Source organism: Syngnathus acus, chromosome 3 (assembly GCF_901709675.1).
Source record: "Syngnathus acus chromosome 3, fSynAcu1.2, whole genome shotgun sequence".
In the NCBI taxonomy this organism is placed as follows: Eukaryota; Metazoa; Chordata; class Actinopteri; order Syngnathiformes; family Syngnathidae; genus Syngnathus; species Syngnathus acus.
In genome coordinates this window covers 18,813,211-18,827,940 of record NC_051089.1, presented here as the reverse complement: position 1 = coordinate 18,827,940, position 14,730 = coordinate 18,813,211, and the positions used below count along the sequence as shown (strand labels likewise).

At 40.5% G+C, this 14,730-nt stretch overlaps 1 protein-coding gene across 4 annotated transcripts in view; it reads left to right on the top strand.

Moving 5' to 3' along the window:
* pop4 (POP4 homolog, ribonuclease P/MRP subunit) overlaps positions 1 to 14,730 on the top strand; it is a 43,838-nt gene that overhangs the window by 10,663 nt on the left and 18,445 nt on the right. For 3 of the 4 annotated variants that reach the window (XM_037246707.1, XM_037246708.1, XM_037246709.1), the window contains exons 3-6: positions 446 to 669; positions 897 to 974; positions 7,435 to 7,496; positions 9,949 to 10,050. In XM_037246707.1, coding sequence (XP_037102602.1) covers positions 446 to 669; positions 897 to 974; positions 7,435 to 7,496; positions 9,949 to 10,050 — 466 coding nt within the window. The remainder of the gene's footprint in view (positions 1 to 445; positions 670 to 896; positions 975 to 7,434; positions 7,497 to 9,948; positions 10,051 to 14,730) is intronic. The other variant, XM_037246710.1, reaches the window with a different exon arrangement.

The window sequence follows — 14,730 nt, the reverse complement described above, 5'->3', positions numbered from 1 at the left end:
AAAAATGTACCCAAGTATAATGCGCACCCCAGATTTTAGGACAATAAATTAGTTAAATTTTGCGCATTATACATGGAAAAAAATGGTAAAATAAATAGTAGAATAATAAAAACTGAAGAATACAAAGAAACATGAGAAAATGAAAAAGTGGGAAGATATCTTGTGGTATGATGAGGTGAATCATACTCCTACAGTATAAGAGTGAGAGAATGAAGAATGAAGAAAAAAGGTGTGATTGACAAGTTGTAATATTTGGTTTACCTTGCAGAGATGTTATAACTGTGACTGGTGTGTTTGAATACAGCCATAGAATAAGAATAAGAAGACAATTATTATGCAATGTGGCCAACAATATATAATGTTTAGTTTTAAGAAACAAATGTCCAAATTCTCTCGTCTCTAACTGCATATTTGATTTTCTTTGGTGTACTTAATACTTTACCAGGCTCAGATTCGCTCCAAAGCTCAAGCTTTCACCCAAGCATTCCTGAAGAGAAACACTGAGCCGCAGCCACAAAAGGATGCAAAAGGTTTGCTGAGTCATAAAGCCGTTATCTTGGAGTACTCCAGGTCTAATAAAAAGATACTGCACAAAAAGAAACCCAAAGGATTAAATGCTCAGCAGAAGAGGGAAATCAAGATCTTCCATATAAAAAGTGAACACCAGAGGTAGGTCATGGATCCACAGTAATTATCATGTTAATTGAAAATAAAAAACATTTACCATTGTGTTCGCTGTAATATAATGCCTATGCTGAGCACTTTGAGATTTATTTGATTTGAAGTGCGTTATTAATTAAATGTATCATAATTATTATTATTATTATGCTACAGCTCCCCACCCTATTTTGTCCACTTCCTTCCCATTGTCACTGACTTGGTCATTGTTATTGCAGGTATGAGCTTTTCTTACCTCTGCATGATCTCTGGAAACAATATATCATTGATCTTTGCAATGGATTGAAGCCAACAAGGTAATAACCTCGAAATCTTATGATTTTATGTAGAGTTGCAGCGATTAATAAATTGATCAACAACTAATGATACTAAATGTACCTAACTATTTTTGGGAATTGATTGTTTAGAGACCTGGTTCAATTTAAAACTATCCAAGTCCTCAGAATTTCCACCACTCAACAGTAAATATTCTCAGATTTCTGTCATCCTCCATTGTGATGAGCAAAAAAAAAAAAAAAAAAAAAACACATTTGCAAACAACCTGCTTTTAAATTGGAAAACAATGATCGATGTTTGCGTCTGACATGTTACAGCCAATGTTCCCTCTGAACTGTGCGCGTAAGCATTTGCGAACTGCTCTAACTGCCCTAACACACAGCCCTAACACTTAGCACACAGGAATAGTATGGAGCGCATAAAAAAAACTCCCAACCTGAGATGTCTTAACATTTTGTATTTTCATATTGTTTTCATTCATTTGTATTTTAAAATTGCAAAGCTTTTTGGGCACATGGTTGATGACAAAAAAAAGGCCAACCGTAAAACCCCCTCCTCAAAATGATCTAAACTCAAGGGGGAGTATTGTATACTGGTGTCATTATGACACACTTTGTTCAGGCATTTACTATTTGTTCAATCACGTGTCAATTAAGATAAGTGTTGGTATGGAATTATCACCCAGCCCTGCTGCGTATAAATAAAAAATTAAAATATATGTCAATTTTTCAGGTAACTCCTTTAAATAAGACATTTAAAGCCAAAGGTAAATTATCCACTATCCACCCAAGAATCGCCCCCAAAACTTGGAATCATATCACTTTTGAATGGAAACAAAAAAAAGTTTTAACACCGTAATTTTCTAATTTACCATGGCATTTGGACAAACAACAAACAACTATAATTTATATTGTAACATTCTTCATTTTCCAAAGTCACAGTGAGCTACGGCAGAAGAATGAAAGATCCACATGCAGTTCTGCTACCATGGGTTGCAGATCCCTGCCTTATGCGATCATTTACTGGAATAATTCATAGAATAATCAAGTCTAAAAATATTTAATGGTCACAGCTCTAATTAAAGACCCCACCTACCACCAGACACCACTGTGTTTGCAGCAGAGCTCAAAGATACTGTTTTCACAACTTTGTCCACACATAATGGTGCTCAGTAGATGTCATGTCTACAGGTCAATGGTCATAGTCATATGCTCAACAACAAATACTTCCACTCCTTTTATCTGCAGCAGGGCTGTGGACTCGGTCCGATTTTTGCACCGAGTCCGAGTCCGGCCTCTTGACCACAAGTCCGAGTCCGAGTCCGGCTGTTCATTTTTTCTGTTAATTCATGTGACTGCTTAGTCTTTATTCAAGGCTAATTTAGATCAAATCTAAATAATTACAACAGTTTTGTGATGGCTTTGTCTTTATTAAACATATAAACGAATACAATAAACAGATACTTTCAAGTTTTAATCATTAATTACACCATTATAGCTCAGACATTTATCTAAACACAAATAATTAGTGACAACCCCACAACTATCGAAACACATCAATGATATAAGCTGGGTGACATAATCGTCCTTGACATTGGTACATAATGTAAACATTAGCCTAAGTGCAACTCAACGTGGCCGCATTGATCGTAACTTACGCTCCGTTTCCCCCCCAAATCTAGAGGCAAAACATTCTCTCGCTGCTCCCGGGTTCTTCCATCTTGGCTGCGCGCGGGGCATTGTGGGTCTTGTACGTGCACGCACGCACGCACGCAGGCAGGCAGGCGCGGGCGCGCACGCAACAACTAAATTTGTCTTCATAACAAGCAAGCAGGGCTGTGGACAGTATTCCTACGCGCATTCTCAGCAGCACGATGAAAATAAAATTCAATAACGTCACTGAGGCATATTTTAACGAACTCCACTTCATTGTATGGCTTTTTAGCCCGTGCAATGTTCCAAGCCAGTTGAAACAATGCAAGTGTGACAGTCTCTGAGTGCTTCGTAATTTTTTTGAAAAACTGTACCTATTTTTCTGCCTGACTTTTCAAAGTCTCCAAACTTGTGCTTGCGAAATTCAGTCCCTTTTGCAAAGTCCTTATCGGTATTGGCATGAAGTGAGCTGAAGTGGCGCTGACCATTTGAAGCTTTTAAATGCGCCAATGACGTCCGACATATCAGGCAGAATGGCTTGCCATAGCGTTCAACAAAAAACAACTTTAACTCTGTTAAAAACGTCCTGTGTTCATCGTCATATATTCGTTTAGCTGTGCATTTTTTCCTTGCCATTTTGGCAAGCGTCTTGTCAGCTTTTCTGGACCTAATGGGCCCCCGTAGTCACAGTCGCCATTCATTAAAAAGCCAGCAAAACCAATCGCTCTGTTTGTCCCTCCTCCTTTGCGGGATTTCCCCTCACGCGCATGCGCGTTTGACCGGTTGGCGAGGTGGCGGCCGAAAAACGCCGGCGGCGCTCAATGCTGTCAAGTTCTTTTTCAAACTTGATCGTAAGCAGGGCTGTGGACAGTATTCCTACGCGCATTCTCAGCAGCATGATGAAAATAAAATTGAACGTATTTTTTTTATCGTCGGACTCGGTAGACTCGGTCAAAATCAGCACCGAGTCCGAGTCCGGCAAAAATGACCGAGTCCCCGAGTCCGAGTCCACAGCCCTGGATCCTCCTCCAGCTCACTGTCCACGACCTTGCTATGACAAAGCCGTGTCTGAGATTGCCAAAACCTCAAATCTTAAGGTTATCTTATATTGGTCATCCTTGACTCTAGCAAAGTTCTTACTGAGGTCCCTGCTATTAAAAGGGTCTCTTGTTGAATCCTCTCCCCCCTCCCTTCATGTTATTATTTTTCCCCACACAATCCACACTTGGGTCCTCAAAGTCAGGCACTCTCATCGGAAACTCTTATAAGTATTCTCCTTCTTCTCCCAAAAGTTCAAAGTATGCAGTAAGAGATCCACAACTTTAACTCTAACTCCTCAAGCACTTTTATATATGGTCGATAAATCACCACTGTTTTATCAATGCATATCATGTCCTTGTCTGAGTACATGTGGCTTCATAATAACATGTCATAAAATGTGACACACAACAAAACCATAGTCCCTTTAAATACAGGTCAGCGTATTCCAAAACAGTGCCATATACTTGAGTAACTCACTTTCGGCTCTTTGCAACGATTTACGTACGACAGTAGGATACCATGCTCCAAAAAAAATCACCGTTTGTTCCCAACCCCAGGTAATGCACTACATATATCAGAGCACTTTATCCTAGTTCCTTTAACAAGCTCATCTGTCAAATATCAAAGCTTCTCATTTGTCTTGCAAGGGGTTATAATCTTGTGACACTCACCTCTGGTCACAGTTTTATGGCTGTTTTTCGACAATTGTAACGCCCATTCACCCTCAGGCTGTTTGACAAACAATCTAGTTTGAAACACTCATTCACACCTGTTGAACTGTAGGCCGTTGCCTGATCCTTTTTAGGCCCCATCACTGTAAAATCTTCTTTCTTTTATATTAAGTACCGTATTTTCCAGACTATAAGGCGGACTTGACTATAAAGCGCATCTTCAATGAATGGCCCATTTTAAAGTGTTGTCCTTATATAAGGCGCACCGGACTATAAGGCGCACCATTAATGCATCATGTCAGATTTTTAATCCAAATAAAATCATTCTCCATTTTATCTTTTTTATTTCAACTTCAGACGCAACAAATTACTTTATAATCACAAAATAATGATCCGTAATCTTTTTGATTCATGATTCATAGTCTTCAGCGGGCCACTAATGATTGATTTCATGACACAATGCTTCGGGCCAGTTTAAATTTAGGAATTTGGTCCATATATAAGGCCCACCGAACTATAAGGCATACTGTCAGCTTTTGAGAAAATTGTAGGTTTTTAGGTGCGCCTTATAGTCCGGAAAATACGGTAATTTGTATTATAAAGTCTGTGTGTCTGAATGCATTTATCTCTGTTTGCCGCTGTAACCTTGAGAGAAGAACAGAAGCGTCCTACTCCCTCGGCAGCCTGAACTGAACTGAACAATAGATAGATAGATAGATAGATAGATTCAAACCTTGGTTTTCGACCACAATCCGTTCCAGAAGGCGGTTCGAGAAGTGAATCGGTCGAATTCCGAATCTATTTTTCCCCATTACAAATAATGGAAAAAAATGTCATCCGTTCCAAGACTAAAAGAAACGCCTTTTTTAAGCATTTTTTCATTTGCGCATTTTTGTCCGATCGCGCAACTGCAGCGCACCGCCGAACGCGCAACCGTAGCGCGCCACCGACCGCGCAACTGCACCGCGCTGGTCGCATTATTGTGACAGAGCCGACGCTGAAATGTACCGTAATTTTCGGACTATAAGTCGCACCGGAGTATAAGTCGCACCAGCCATAAAATGCCCAAAAAAGTGAAAAAAAAACATATATATGTATATAAGTCGCTCCTGAGTATAAGTCGCCCCCCCACCCAAACTATGAAAAAAAAACGCGACTTATAGTCCGAAAATTACGGTAGAAAATATTTTTAAAGTCCTGATGTACTTTCCAAAATTTAATTGGACCTCATTGAGCAGGGAGCTCAATTTGGTCCGAAAAAAAAAGTGAAACCGCGATGTAGCAAGGGATTATCGTAATTTGAATTTCAAGTGACGTCAGTAGCGCGGCGCGGCGCAGCGCGGCGCAGCGCGGCGCAGCGCAGCGGTTGTTTACATAAAGGACAAAGATTCGATCACGGAATGATGATGACGAAGGGCCCCACGTACTACCGGCATCATTAGCGGCTTTGTTTGTAAGTGACACGGAGGACGAAGAGTTTGAAGGATTTAATGATTTGGAGTGACACAGAAGGTTTGAAAAACTATTATGGCTTTTACGCACGCCCGGTCCTACTCTACGGAGCTCTCTTTCACCTCCGTGGATGGAAGTCGGGGGCCGGCGCTCGGCCGGGTGGCTGTCTGGGGACGGTGGATGGGGCTCAGACATGGCTTTTACGCACACCTGGTCCTATTCGATGGAGCTCTCTTCCACCTCCGTGGCTGGAAGGGCCACCTGCGGGGATGGAAGTCCACGCCGCCACATGCCTGGAAGTCGACGCCGGTGCTTGGGGCCGTGTGGCGGTTAACTATGTGTGTTATTGTTATTTGATATATTTTATTTTGTGTAGCAACTTGTATATGTTTTTATCGTTACAGTTCAGTAGTTGTTGGCTCGTTGAACTCTTGTTTTATTAAATAAAGAGCCGTTTACCAAACCCACGTCTTTCCTTGTACTTTGTTAACGCTACTACTAGATCTGTGGAATAACGACGAGGCTGATGTCAGGGCGCACGCGCGGCATTGTTGACAAAGAACGAGGAATTTGATCGATGGATTTAATGATTTGGAGTGACAGATGGTTTGATAATATTATTGCTTATATAATACTTATTTGATATATAATTTATATATTGTTATATGGGCCTGTGGAATATTTTGAAGTGCAAGCGCCGTCAGCGGCGCGCACCCATTGTTGACATAAAGGACGATCGATGGATTTAATGAATTGGAGTGACACAGATGGTATTATAAACGTGTTATTTATGTAATAGTTTTTTAATAACTCTGAATGTTACGTCAGGCCCGTTCTCAGTTCTTCGTTTGTGTTTGTCACGTTAGCATACGTATCGTTTAGCCTATTGTTGCTCGTTCATGTCTGTTCTTGGTGTTGGATTTTGTCGAATACATTTCCCCCAAAATTCGATTTATACTCCGGAGCGACTTATATATGTTTTTTTTCACGTTATTGTGCATTTTATGACTAATGCGACATATATTCCGGAGCGACTTTTAATCCGAAAAATACGGTAACGAAAATACAATAACGAACGGAGTCAGTCGGCATCCGGGCCGCGCGGTCGGGTGTTCTCGGGTCCTTTCGGCTCATCTTGCGAGGTTCCACCTCCGAATTTTGTTCTACAACCGAAGCTAAAAAATCTCATTCTAAAAAATGTTTCGTTCAAATTCCGATTTGTTCGAGAACCGGGACGTTCGAAAACCGAGGTTTGACTGTATAGAAATTCAGTTGCCAGCAGTATGAATGAACAATTAAATACATAAATAAACGGACAATATAAACATCCGGCACGACAAACAAAATGATGATCCACAGAAGATGCGATAGATACCTGTGATTAAATAAAAAACAAGCAGACGAAAGTGTAATATATTAATATCCAAGATTAAATAAATAAACAAACAGCAGACAAAAGTGTCAATATATATAAAAAACAAGATTAAATAAAAAATAAGCAGACGAAAGTGTCAATATATAAATAAACAAGATCACGCACCTCTACCCCCTGCGACAAGTTAAAAAGTATCGACAACTCATGGATTGATATGTCATAATTTTGTTTTGTCTTTCAAGATACCCAACATTGCTTAATTAGGTTAACAATTTTGTTGTTATTGCAGCAGTCCACACTCTGTGCAGCAGAAACTATTGAAGGCAGACTTCCATGGTGCCATTATCACAGGTAAATTGTCATTAATCAGCACTTTTTAAACTATGAAACCTTGTTTTATGAGCCTACTGTCTAATAAATGGTGTGTGCTTCCCAAGTTGGGTTTATGCCAGTTCTGGTTTCCCATACCTCTTGCTATTATTATGCTATTATTTCTTGCATTATCAAAAACTACACAAGTAAATACGTCAATTATCTTCAGTAATAATTAAACAACACATCTATTGCAGCTCTGCAGACCCTCAGCTCACCTATTCTAATGCTAGGGCCAGGAAATTGGCTCTTTGTGCGTAACACTGTGGGTGGGCCACGGACTTAACTCAGAGGAGTGATTTAGGATGAGTTAGAAATACAGTATTTTGGGAAAATTACGCGAGGCTTTTCAATTGCATTTCAAGGAGACGCACTAAAGATTATGTCACGCCATTGCCGCACATAACAAATGAGTCATCTACGTAGCTATTATTAACATCACAAATATCCACTTTATGCTTCATGTTTCAAGTGGGATTAAATTCAAGTAAAGGGAAAGTCAATACAGTACTCGAAACAACTGCAGATCCACAGACAATCAAAAAAGTCAGTATCCCTCCGAAGCAATTTATCTCCCCACCTGTGCGACGCGAATGATGTCTCGATCAAATATACATGTGACTTGGCCGGGAAGACTGCGATCGCATTGGAAATCTCGCACCAGTCTGTCTGTCTGTCCGTCTGTCCGCCCGTCCGTCTGCCCACCCGCCTGTCCCTGTCTCTCTGTCACACTCTCTCTCTTTCTAGCATGTGCGGTGCTGCGCGCGCGCCAGTGTGCCCCTCCGACCACCACCAAACCTTTTGCACATGGGCATACACCAGTGTGAGTGGTACTAGAGTAGGGGTGTCCAAACTACGGCCCGCGGTCCAGTTTTTATTGGCCCGCAGCAAATTCTGAAAACATAATTGAATGTGGCCCGCACAACAGCTTGAGCACTTCTCAGTTCCCACAGTAGATGGAGCCCGCCACACAAAGCGCTTGACGAAAAGTCTGATATAAGCCTTATATTAAAGGCAATATGGGCTGTGTCTATATTAGCTATGTTAGCCTACTATTAAATGGCTAAGTAGGCTACAAATACATAAGGAGCATTCATGTTTTTTATTTTTCCTGCAGCACAGCCTGGAGAGAATGACGCACCACTTGACGATACTACTGTATGATAAAGCTATAAATTTAACTTCCATAACAATATTAACTTATTATATTTCATTGCATTGATGAATAATGAAGAAATTTGTTTTAATGTCATTTTTACTTTGAGGATTCAAAAGAAACAACAATGAAACATGCACCATAGGCCTCCTACAACTTCAGAACTCCCCATGGAAATAAAATATAGTTCTATTTAATCCTCACTAATAGAACCCCCCACCACCACCACCTTTATTTGGACAACAAAGTGCAATACAATACGCACAATACAACGCAGCCATCCTCGGAGCTGAGCAACAAAACAGTAAAATCCCTGTCATTTCAAATGTATATTGACAAAAAAAATCTGAAATAACTATGAAAATAGCCCTTTGATACAAAATACTATGTGCCTATGACAGGATTTTGTTCTTACCCATTTAATGTGACTTATGTTTTCGGACATCACTGGACAGCTTCTCAACATCGGGCATGTAAAATGTAATTTTAATCTTCATGCAAGACTGCAAGATCTCATCTGTGAGTAGTAGTGGTGGTGGAATTTGGAGATGCAATCCACTTTTTAAATCTATCCTTGCGGTCCTCTAATTTTTCCAGCAGTAATGCAATCGCACTTTTTCTCTTACTCCCAGCTGGGTACTCAGCAGCAAATGCAGCATGCCTTCCCTGGAAATGTCTTTTCCACATTACTCTTTTTGTTGTTTGACAACTTCTCATTACAGAGCAAACATGTAGGCAACCCTTCCGCATTGGCAATGAAAGCAAATGATTCGGTCCAAGAACTGTTGAATCCTCTGTTCTTCTCAGCTATCTTTCTCTTTTTCCCTTTGGGATCCATCGCTCATCACACACCCACCGGTTTATTTACAACAGCGCCCATCGACGCGACACGCCGAGTTGCAAGAAACGTGTGTCGCAGCTTATGTCGCAAATCTCCGTTAACAGATATGTATTCTACACAATTTACAGCATTGGAAAACGTTGAGAATGTTTTTCTCGAGTTTTCCCTGCTACAGAAACTATACTAAAATAGAAAATATATTTTCCCTCTCATCTTTTTCCATTTTCATACATTTTTAAAAGAGCTCCAGGGAGCCACTAGGACGGCGCTAAAGAGCCGCGGGTTGCCGACCCCTGCACTAACCAGACTCTACCCAACGCACTAAAACCCCTCTGTACCAACAAATCCCCCACACAATACATAAATAGATCAAGGTTGTTTTTCATTGAGTAACCTAACATTCACCTGGGACTTTTTTTTTTTTTTTTTTACAGTGGTTCGGTCCAAATGCCCTTCATATGTGGGCACTACAGGAATTTTGATCCAGGAGTTCAAGCATGTTTTCAAGATGATTACAAAAGAAGACAAATTCAAAGGTAAACAACTGTTTCTTGCTATTTATTTCCGTTCAGAAAATGTCACATTGTAAATGTCATTGCTGTGACCATATAATTTATTAGGAAAATTAAGACAAAGCACTAGGTGTTTGCCATCTCAGGCACTTAATTAGATTACGATTCAGGGTGCTATGTCCGGTCATTCAGCAACTATGATAATTAAGGCATTTTTTTTCTGGTTTCAGGGTTTTTTCATATACAGTGCCTTGCGAAAGTATTCGGCCCCCTTGAACCTTTCAACATTTCGCCACATTTCAGGCTTCAAACATAAAGATATAAAATAAAAAATTTTTGGTCAAGAATCAACAACAAGTGGGACACAATCGTGAAGTGGAACGAAATTTATTGGATCATTTAAACTTTTTTAACAAATAAAAAACTGAAAAGTGGGGCGTGCAATATTATTCGGCCCCTTTACTTTCAGTGCAGCAAACTCACTCCAGAGGTTCAGTGAGGATCTTTGAATGATCCAATGTTGTCCGAAATGACTGATGATGATAAATGGAATGCACCTGTGTGCAATCAAGTCTCCGTATAAATGCACCTGCTCTTTGATAGTCTCAGGGTTCTGTTTAAAGCGCAGAGAGAACCATGAAGACAAAGGAACACACCAGGCAGGTCCGAGATACTGTTGTTGAGAAGTTTAAAGCCGGATTTGGATACAAAAAGATTTCCCAAGCTTTAAAAATCTCAAGGAGCACTGTGCAAGCAATTATATTGAAATGGAAGGAGTATCAGACCACTGCAAATCTACCAAGACCCGGCCGTCCCTCCAAACTTTCATCTCAAACAAGGAGAAGACTGATCAGAGATGCAGCCAAGAGGCCCATGATCACTCTGGATGAACTGCAGATAACTACAGCTGAGGTGGGAGAGTCTGTCCATAGGACAACAATCAGTCGTGCGCTGCACAAATCTGGCCTTTATGGAAGAGTGGCAAGAAGAAAGCCATTTCTCAAAGATATCCATAAAAAGTCTCGTTTAAAGTTTGCCACAAGCCACCTGGGAGACACACCAAACATGTGGAAGAAGGTGCTCTGGTCAGATGAGATTTATCTTCCAACAGGACAATGATCCAAAACATAAAGCCAAATCTACAATGGAATGGTTCACAAATAGACGTATCCAGGTGTTAGAATGGCCAAGTCAAAGTCCAGACCTGAATCCAATCGAGAATCTGTGGAAAGAGCTGAAGACTGCTGTTCACAAACACTCTCCATCCAACCTCACTGAGCTCGAGCTGTTTTGCAAGGAAGAATGGGCAAGAATTCCAGTCTCTCGATGTGCAAAACTCATAGAGACATACCCCAAACGACTTGCAGCTTTTCAGTTTTTTATTTGTTAAAAAAGTTTAAATTACCGTATTTTCCGGACTATAAGGCGCATCTAAAAACCTAAAATTTTCTCAAAAGCCGACAGTGCGCCTTATAGTCCAGTGCGCCTTATATATGGATCAATTGATGAATTTGTTGATCCATACTGGTTGTACACAGTGCTCTGCCAAAATGTTTCAGTACGTTTTAGTACGACTAGTAAATTACAAGGTCGCATCGCTTCCCAACATTACGGCAACTGTAGTCAGGGGGCGTCACCGAATAGCTGTTGTACCCGCGAGGCTATTTCATTTCAAAATAGGCTGCTCCGTTAATGTTTCAAGTAAATTTACGGATTGATATGGAAGGGAAACATAGGTAAGTAGTACCAATGCGTTAGATCGAACTTTAGTCAGTTCCGATCATTTTATAGGAGATCGTTTGAGAAACGCGATTGTTTACAGAGGGCTCGTTGGTTATTGGCTAGTGGATGCATACCGCAACCCTAGTCAGCTGAGGCTCATGGGACTTTGCGGATGGCTAATGCTATAACGATAGCTGCTATACGTACCAGGCTATTTCATGTCAAAATAGGCTGCTCTGTTAATGTTTCGAGTAAATCTACGGATCGATATGGAAGGGAAACATAGGTAAGTAGTACCAATGCGTTAGATCGAACTTTAGTCAGTTCCGATCATTTTATCGGAGATCGTTTGAGAAACGCGATTGTTTACACTTTGCTGAGGCTCATGGGAGATTGCGAGCTGAGGCTCGTGGGACTTTGCGGATGGCTAATGCTATAACGATAGCTGCTATACATACCAGGCTATTTCATGTCAAAATAGGGTGCTCTGTTAATGTTTCAAGTAAATCTACGGATCGATATGGAAGGGAAACATAGGTAAGTAGTACCAATGCGTTAGATCGAACTTTAGTCAGTTCCGATCATTTTATAGGAGATCGTTTGAGAAACGCGATTGTTTACACTTTGCTGAGGCTCATGGGAGATTGCGAGCTGAGGCTCGTGGGACTTTGCGGATGGCTAATGCTATAACGATAGCTGCTATACGTACCAGGCTATTTCATGTCAAAATAGGCTGCTCTGTTAATGTTTCGAGTAAATCTACGGATCGATATGGAAGGGAAACATAGGTAAGTAGTACCAATGCGTTAGATCGAACTTTAGTCAGTTCCGATCATTTTATAGGAGATCGTTTGAGAAACGCGATTGTTTACACTTTGCTGAGGCTCATGGGAGATTGCGAGCTGAGGCTCGTGGGACTTTGCGGATGGCTAATGCTATAACGATAGCTGCTATACGTACCAGGCTATTTCATGTCAAAATAGGCTGCTCTGTTAATGTTTCGAGTAAATCTACGGATCGATATGGAAGGGAAACATAGGTAAGTAGTACCAATGCGTTAGATCGAACTTTAGTCAGTTCCGATCATTTTATAGGAGATCGTTTGAGAAACGCGATTGTTTACAGAGGGCTCGTTGGTTATTGGCTAGTGGATGCATACCGCAACCCTAGTCAACCTCAGTTTGTTGCAGTATAGCTTCTATTTTATGCGCCTTATAATCCGGTGCGCCTTATATATGGACAAAGTTTTAAAATGGGCCGTTCATTGAAGGTGCGCCTTATAATCCGGTGCGCCTTTTAGTGCGGAAAATACGGTATCCAATAAATTTTGTTCCACTTCACGATTGTGTCCCACTTGTTGTTGATTCTTGACAAAAAATTAAGCTTTTATATCTTTATGTTTGAAGCCTGAAATGTCGCGAAATGTTGAAAGGTTCAAGGGGGCCGAATACTTTCGCAAGGCACTGTATATACGCCTAAATATTGTTATCCAATATATCTACTGCAATTTCACATTAGATTGCTGGTGTGAAATTTAGTTTTATTATTATTACCGTTTTTTTCCGTGTATAATGCGCAAAATTTAACTAATTTATTGTCCTAAAATCTGGGGTGCGCATTATACATGGGTACAAATATTTTAAATTTTTTTTTTTTTTTAAATTTTTTTTTTTTTTTTTTTTTTTTTTTAAGAAAATCATGGTACAACAAAACCAACAACAGGACTGACCGACAATAGTGTGTTTGTACTGTGCTCTGGTCATTTCGTCAAAGAAGGGATAATAGTCCTCTTCTCTTCTTGACTGACAATGAATGTGATAGTTTAATACAATCAGCAAATAACAAAATGCGTATTACAGGTAATATTTTATTTCACAACACTTTGCCTTGTTCCTTTCGTCTCTGCTGTTCACTTCAAACACGCTCCATACGAACGCAATGCTCTCGTATCAGACGCTTGCCGATCACCTGCTCGTTTGCTGTCACAATGTACCCTACACAAATCCGAAACATTTGTTGCGGCTCCGAGTCACGAGGGGCAAGTTTTGGTTTCCAAGGGTGTTTTTATTCCTCTTCAACGTCTCTCCCATACAGAGCCGCCTTTTTCACATGTCCGCACGTCACTTTCCTCTCTTTTCATCTGATCGCGGTGGTGCCTTTACGGGCAGTCGGAGAAATCAACGCCAACAAAAGAAAATACGTCCAGCCTAGTTAAGACCATACCAAAGACTATAAAAATGGGACCCATTGCCTCCCTGCGTGTGTGACGATCATTGGGACTTAAAAAAAAAAAAAAAAAAAAAAAAAAAAAAATTGGGTGCGTATTATACATGGGTACAGGCTTTTTTCCAGCATCAACATGCCATTTTTAGGGTGCGTATTATACATGGGGGCGCATTATACACGGAAAAAAACGGTATTTTAATAAACATTTATTTTAAAACTTGTTTGGTGTTTGAGTGTTTTATTCCTTGTTTTATTTTTGCGCATGAAAACATAAAAATCAGACATTTGGTTATGACAATATATGTGTTTTATGTTATGTGTTAGGTGTTCCCCAAAATAAATGTAGGCATAACGTGTGTAGGCTGGGATAGCAGCAATGCTGTCAGTCACTCACTCGTGAATCTTCGAGAACGACCAATCAGCAGCGAGCGTTAGATGGAGGAGGGACTTTACGAGTCCCTAACCCTAACAAATAAAAAACTGAAAAGTGGGGCGTGCAATATTATTCGGCCCCCTTGCGCTAATACTTTGTAGCGCCACCTTTTGCTGCAATGACAGCTGCAAGTCGCTTGGGGTATGTCTCAGTTTTGCACATCGAGAGACTGGAATTCTTGCCCATTCTTCCTTGCAAAACAGCTCGAGCTCAGTGAGGTTGGATGGAGAGCGTTTGTGAACAGCAGTCTTCAGCTCTTTCCACAGATTCTCGATTGGATTCAGGTCTGGACTTTGACTTGGCCATTCTAACACCTGGATACG